Source organism: Elephantulus edwardii, unplaced genomic scaffold (genome assembly GCF_000299155.1).
Source record: "Elephantulus edwardii isolate Elephantulus edwardi_28Jun2011 unplaced genomic scaffold, EleEdw1.0 scaffold00123, whole genome shotgun sequence".
Lineage (NCBI taxonomy): Eukaryota > Metazoa > Chordata > Mammalia > Macroscelidea > Macroscelididae > Elephantulus > Elephantulus edwardii.
In genome coordinates, this window is record NW_006399873.1 from 967,037 (window position 1) to 974,507 (window position 7,471).

Consider the following 7,471-nt stretch of genomic DNA (forward strand, 5'->3'; position numbering starts at 1 on the left):
AAAAGTCCTGAATATCCCATGTACTACCAAAAGAATAAAAAACATAGATGTTTTGGAAAAGGTACAGCCAGAGTGCTCTTTGGAATCTTTCATACTTTGGATATATTGCTATGAGAGGGTATTACTTGGAAAATGATATCATACTTGGAAAGATGAGGGTCAGTGAAAGAGGAAGACCCCAATGAGGTAGACTGACACGATGACTGCAACTATGGGCTCAAGTATATCAGAAATGATGAGGACTGTGAAAGAGATGAGAAAATAATTGAAACTAGATTCTCAATCATCTCACATGTATTTGAAAGTTATACAATGAATATGGAAGACTGAATAATAATCAATGCATTTGAATGATGGTGTTGGAAAAGTAAGTTGATTAGAACATGTACTGCCAGAAGAATAAAAAAGTCTTTCTTTGAGGAAGTATTGGCAGAATGTTCTTTGGAAGTGAGTCAGACTTTAGCTCAGATATTTTGAATGTGTTATCAGTAAGGACCAGTTTCTATAAAGGACAACTTTATTTTTTCTTTATTTTTTTCTTTTAGGTATAGCTTTCTTATAAACATTAAGCAGAAATATGGAAAATTTTAAATGAGATGAATTTATACTCATTTTATAAAAATAAATTTACACATAGCAATAATTATGACACAAGAAGGGGTAGTATTTAATTCTGTTGTATGTGGGGCTTTTAAATTAGATAATGTGTTCTCTATGCTTAACACTACTTAAATTATTATAAACACTAATATCATTGGGATTTCCCCCCCATACTACATATTCAGAGATAGAACTTCATGCCTTTTGAATATTTAAAATGATTGATTACATTTACATTTCATTATTGCTTTTATCACAAAATAATTACTTCTGTAAACTGAAGCAATGATTTCAGTAGTCTAATAATTCTTCTTACATGTAATTTAAATAATTTACCATGCATGGATACAGTTTAATCTCCTACTATTCTAGATTGAATTTTGCTTGAAGCCTATGAATCCCATCAGCTTTATCTAGTTACTTAATTGATAATCAACAAACATAGATAATCCTGTCCCTCCCTGTTTTCACGCACTTCCTTTGAATCAGCCAATCCTGTATCACCCTGTTTTCGCGGGGCTTTCCCTTTTAAATAGGTGGGACAGCCCAGCATTGGCCATTTTCCCTGCAGTATTGGCACGGGTTGGAGCGCAGCCCGGATTCGAATCTGAAATTTCCTCATGCCCTTGCATCAGTGTTGGCTCCTTGGTGACTTGGGGGGAACTGGATTTGGGGCACAACACTCCCAAACAGTAGCGATGGATGTGGCCGAGAGCCCTGACGAACCGATGCCTGCCGCCCAGGAGGACGGAGCTGAGCGAGCAGGGGCCGAGGGGAGCGAGGAGAAGGGGGAAGGGGCCCGGGAGGAGGAGGACCCCTCCCCAGACGCTGTGAAGGAGAAGAAAGAGGACGATGATGGGGAGATCGAAGACGGGGAGATTGAAGATGATGACCTTGAAGAAGGTGAGGTTAAGGACCCCAGTGACAAGAAGGTGAGGCCTCGTCCCACCTGCCGCTTCTTCATGAAAGGAAACTGCACCTGGGGCATGAACTGCATGTTCATCCACCCTGGCATCAACGACAAGGGCAACTACTCCCTCATCACCAAAGCCGAGCCCTTCCCGCCCAACGGCTCCCCACCGCTAGGTCCGCCGCCGCTGATGCCCGCCGATCCCTGGGGGTGCCCAGTAGTTGATGAGATTCTGCCTCCACCACCTCCCGCGCCCGCGACACAGATTGCATGGGAGCGAGGACTCTGGCACGCCAAGGAGGTTTCTAAAAAAGCCGATATCCGGAAGGAGCAGGAGCCTGACTTGGAAGAGAAGAGGCTCACTGTGACCATCGGCGAGGACGAGCGCGAGTTCGACAAGGAAAACGAGGTGTTCCAAGACTGGAACTACCGGATCACCAGGGACGTCCGAGATACAGCACTTGAGCCTTACACAGACCCGTACTGTGATTATGAAATCGAGCGGTTCCAGCGTGGCGGCCAGTACGAGAACTTAAGGGTGCAGTCCACAGAGACAGATCCGTACTCCAACTACCGGGACCGAGACCAAGAGCGGAAACTGGAGCGCTGGCAGCGGGAGCAGGACCGGGACAAGGAGCGGCAGCGGCAGAAGAAGGAGCGGGAGCATTGGGAGCGAGACAAGGAGAAGGTCAAACCCCGCTCCCCGAAGAAGGAGACTGCATCTGCAGGTCCTCAGGTGAAGCAGGCAGATGAGTGGAAAGACCCTTGGTGCAGATCCAGGTCTCCCAAGAAGAAACTTGGGGTGTCGGTCTCCCCCAGCCGTGCACGAAGGCATCGAAAAACATCGGTCTCCTCAGCCTCTGCCTCCAGCTCCTCCAGGTCCTCCTCGCGGTCATCCTACTCCTACTCCAGCTCCAGCTCCAGCTCGTCAAGGTCCCATTCCAAGTCTTCGTCTTACAGCTCCTACTCCAGACGGTCTTCCAGACACAGCTCCTTCTCAGGCAGCCGCTCCAGGTCCAGCTCCTCCTCCTCCTCGCCATCTCCATCCCCCCACAGGCCCACCATCAGAGCCAAGGGGAAGGCAGCCCCGCAGCCGGGGAAAGTGCGGAGGAAGCTGCTGAAGAAGCGCAAACCACCACCTGCCCTGCCTCAGGCCACCAAAACCACTGCCCACATCCTTGAGCCCCCCAAGCGCAGGGACCCTCGGAAAGCTCGGAGGAAGCAGCGGCAAGCGAGGACGCCCCTGAGGAGGCGGACGCGCAGCAGCAGCAGCAGTGGTAGCCGCAGCAGCTACAGCAGCTACAGGGGCTCAAGTTCCAGATCCAGGTCCCGCAGCGTGAGCAGTGTCTCCTCCGTGTCCAGTGCCACGTCCAGCAGAAGCTCAGTGCGCAGCGTGGACTCGGAAGACATGTATGCTGACTTGCCAAGCCCTGTGTCCTCAGCCAGCTCAGGGTCCCCCACCCCTGCCCAGAGCAGGAAGGAAAAAGCAGGAAAAGATGTCATTAAAAAGAAGCGGAAAAGGGACTGGTCTGCACAATGCACCAAGGCAGGCAGCCAGTCCTCACAGCAGACCTCCACCCCGCAGCAGGCGCGCCCAGGCCAGCCTGCTCCGGCCACGTTCATTGCCCCAAAGAAGATCAAGCTGACACTGCTCGACAACGCCTCGGATAAAGCAGTCAGGAAGCGCTGCGAGCCCTCAGACAAGGACCGGCCCAGCCCCCCTCCAGCCAAGCGAGCCACCCTGTCCCCGGACCGAGCTTCCCGCTACCAGAAATCGGGGGGCAGGCTTGGCTCCCCGCAGCCTGAGAGGCAGAGAGGACAGAACCCAAAAGCTCCCTCAACACAGCCTGACAGGAAGCGCCAGCTGTGGCCACCACAGGCCAAGGGCTCCAGCAAGGTGACCTGCGTGCCTGGTAAGGCGGGCGCGCCCGGCCTCAAGGCGGCCAAGGCCAGCACGCTGTCTCGGCGCGAGGAACTGCTGCAGCAACTCAAGGCCATAGAGGATGCCATCGCCCTCAAGCGAGCCAAGATCGCAGGCTAGGAGTAGCCAGAGGACGGGCTCTGGAGCAGGGGAGTGCAGCCTTTGGATTCTGTGGTTTAAGGTCTGTCTTCGGCTGCACTTCTTTTTAAAAATAATAAAAAGATTGAAAAAAGTTTCTCAGCTGGAAAGGAAGCCGCAAAACTGATGAAGACGCTGAGTCCCAGCTGCCCCCCCGCCAAGACTGACCAGGAGCAGAGACCTACAGTGGACAGAAGGGCAGATGGTCCGTGAGGCCAGACGCCACCTGGCTCAAGCAGCTCACAGGCAGCAGCAGCACCAGGGCCTGTAGAAGATGAATCCCGGACGCCGCGCCGCCACGTCCTCTGACCATGGCCACGCCACGGTACCCACCTGTGGAGCCTCGGGGCCCACTCACCTCTCCCTTCTCGCCCACCCAGGATCAGAAGAAAATATACATTCTCCACTCAAGTCTGATTGGAAAGCAGCTCCTCCTCTCTCTTTTTAAGCATCAAGTTGTTTTAGTTGATTTGAAGCAGAGGACACGGAAAAGACCAAAAAGGAAGCTGGCTGGGGCGCCACGGGGGTGTCTGGCTCACCTGGGTGTCTTTTTCTGAGAGGTCTCGTAAATAAAATATTTTGATAAACAAACAAACAAAAAAAAGCCTGCTCATTTGTTTCGGATTTTCTGCTGCAATGATCCTGCTTGTCTACACTTATGTCAAATTCTGTAATAGTTATTCCCATGACAGGCTTCATAGGGGCTTTTCTATTAAGTTGAATTCTGAAGTCAAGTTTTCCCCAAGGATTACTGAATGCTAAACTGACAAAATACCAGGGAGAAATTTCATTTTTTTTAACTTCAATCACTTATCCCTTGTTTCTATGTTCCTATTTGCTAATCTTTAGAGAAAATTAATATTGATATGAAGATTTACAGATGTATAAAGGTAAAATATTGAAATAATTTTAACTTTAAATACTGTTTGAAACAGAAATAACTGGTAAGGATCGTGTTACTAAGTGGTGGGGTTTTTTTACTATTTTATTGCTCTGATATAACAATTGTAAAACAATTTCTTTCACATAAGCATGATGCTTAATGATATTAATTATAAATTATTTTGAGATAATTGTATTCAATGAGAAAAAGCACTGGACCCAACTCTGAATGTGCAGGGCTTCTCCATTATTTAAGAACATTATTTTAGGCTTCACCATTGATTTTAGTCATTTTTAGGGCTGTATTTTTTATGATGTCATTTCAATTTGGCAATCACAGATTCACCTAAATTATTTTCAACCTCCTTTATCTCCAAAGGCAACTTGAAAGCTAGAAAGTAGTAATAGTGAAAAGGGATACAAAGTGATTTAGAGAATGAGAAAAGAAGGCAGTTTATGCAGATTAAAGTTGATGTCCTTTCTTCTTATTGATCAATAAAGAAAAATACATAACAAATCAGAAACCAAATGCTTGTGTATAAACAAATTCATGGCCTACAAATATAGAAACAAAGAAGATCTTGTGAGCTCTGGAAGTTCTGATGGCCTAGTGATAAGAAACTTCACTGTGCTCCCAAAGGAATTGAGGTTTAAATCCAACAGGAACTCCACAAGAGAAGGATGCTTAATCTCCTCCTGTATGATTGATGGTCCCTGAAATCCCACTATAGGGTCAGCTATGGATTGGGTCCCAACTCAAAAGTACACAACAACAACTAATAAAAAAGAAATCATATTTTGTACATTTCATTCTTCATTTTCTTTTTCTTCTCATCCATATATTATTTTATGCTATTATGTCATAACTGCCTTGTATGTGACCATCCAGTGGGTTTTAAGAGACTGTATATCACACATGAGATTGTCCATGTTTTTTCTGTGGAGCAGCTGGTGATTTAAACCACCTACTTTTGTGGCCAGAACAGTACATATAGAAAGAATGGACAGATACTCAAGCTGGATTTGAAAGAATCCATTGCACCAAGGACATCTATGCTAATGTGATACGGATCTGGGCTGAAAACAAAGAATACCACAAGGATATTTATTTGTGCTTTATTGACTATGCAAAGGCTTTTGACTGTATATAACACATTATAGCTAACATTGAGAAGAATGGGTATTTCAGAACATGTAATTATGCTAGTGCAAGACTTGTTCCTAAACCAAGAGGCTATTGTGTAAAAAGAGAAAGGGAGCACTGTATTATTATTTTTTTTAGCACTGTATTATTTAAAATTAGGAAAGATGTGTGTCGTGATTGTATACTTTTCCCATACCTATTCAATATGTATTCTGATAAAATTACTCAAGAAGTTGGACTCTGTGAAGAAGAAGGTGGTATCAGGATTGGAAGATTTACCAGTAAGCTTCATTATGAAGATGATACAACTTTGCTTGCTGAAAGTGAAGAGGGCTTGAAGTGTTGTTGCAGATCAAAGACTGAAGCCTTCTCTGTGGAATGTATCTCAATATCAAGAAAAAAAAAATCCTAGCCACTACACCAATAAGCGACATCGTGATAGATATCTTCTGTTACTCTTTGTTTTCAGTCAAGTTCCATCTGACATTGTCAATGACATCCATAGTGCCATGGGCTCTTCTAAATCCTGCTTGTATTTCTGGCAATTTTCAGTTGATGTACTACTCAAACCAAACCATTTTTGTTTCATTTTCAGCAGGATTCTGTTTGCATGTGATATAAGTTATGTTGTTTGATAATTTCCCCACTCTGCTGGATCACTTTATTAAGTAATGGGAATAAATATGGATCTTTTTTCTAGTCAATTACCCAGAGAGCTGTGGTCTAGATTTCTTGGGAAAACTTGGTGAACGTATCTAGGGCTGTATCCTGGAGACATTTTTTTTTCTGATTCCTTTAGAGAAGCTTAAACTTCCTCCTTTACTATTAATTTATCTTGATCATATGCTACTTCCTGAAATGGTTCCGTGTCAGCCAATTCTTTTGGTACAGTGACTGTGTATCGCTTCCGCTTTCTTTTAATACTTCCTAGATAATCCAATATTCTTCCCTTAGTACCTTCTGGTGTTGTAACTAGAAGTTTGAATATGTTCTATTGTTATTTCTACTTGAGAAATGCAATTTGAATTATTCTTTTGATTTTCTGACTTCAGCTCTTTGCTGGACTTTTGTTATAAATTTGTGTTATAATTCTTTCCTTTGTCTTCCTGGCTCACCTTTTGAAATTTTTTTTCAACTCTATAATTTCCTGATTTCTTAATTTTATTTTGTTTTCTCACCAGTCTAGTGCAATGATCATAGTCTCTGCTGACTTCCATCTCAGTTATTTCTTCCTCCTCTGTCTTTCTAATGACTTTTTACTTCTTCAAGGATGAAATTCTTAAATCATCACACAGCTTATTTGGTCTTTGTTCATTAGTGTTCACAGGTCTAAAAATTGTTTTTATGTTGGTTTTTAAATTCAAGGGGGATAGTCTCAAGGTTGTATCTAAGTTTTTGTGGATTTTTTTTTAATTTCATTTAGCTTCAATTTGAACTTTCCCATAAGTAGCTGATGATTTGTTTTACAATGAACATTTGATTTAGTTTAACTTTTCAAATTATTCTTTCCACGTATTAATCAATGTGATTCCTGTGTAGGCCGTAAGGTGAAGTCTATGTGTATAGTCACAAGTTATTTTTTTTATAAATGGTATTTGTAATGAATATTTCAATAATCATTCTCAAAAAGTTGCAAGTAAAGATACCATTTGACCCAGCAATTCCACTACTGGGAATATACCCTAAAGAGACCATAAATAACATCCAAGTAGATATATGCATACCCATTTTTATCACGGCTTTGTTTACAATAGCAAGGAGTTGGAAACAACCTAAATGCCCATCAGCAAACGAATGGGTAGGGAAGCTGTGGTATGTGGTATATTCGCACAATGGAATACTATGCTGCATTGAAAAACAAGGAACTCATGCAATA

At 43.7% G+C, this 7,471-nt stretch overlaps 1 protein-coding gene across 1 annotated transcript; it reads left to right on the plus strand.

Moving 5' to 3' along the window:
• The first annotated feature begins 1,322 nt into the window (after positions 1-1,322).
• Positions 1,323-3,551, plus strand: LOC102867323 (zinc finger CCCH domain-containing protein 18-like). Its single transcript, XM_006893120.1, has one exon. It carries the CDS (start codon positions 1,329-1,331, stop codon positions 3,549-3,551), a length of 2,223 nt encoding a protein of 740 aa, XP_006893182.1. The 5' UTR covers positions 1,323-1,328.
• Positions 3,552-7,471: the final 3,920 nt, after the last annotated feature.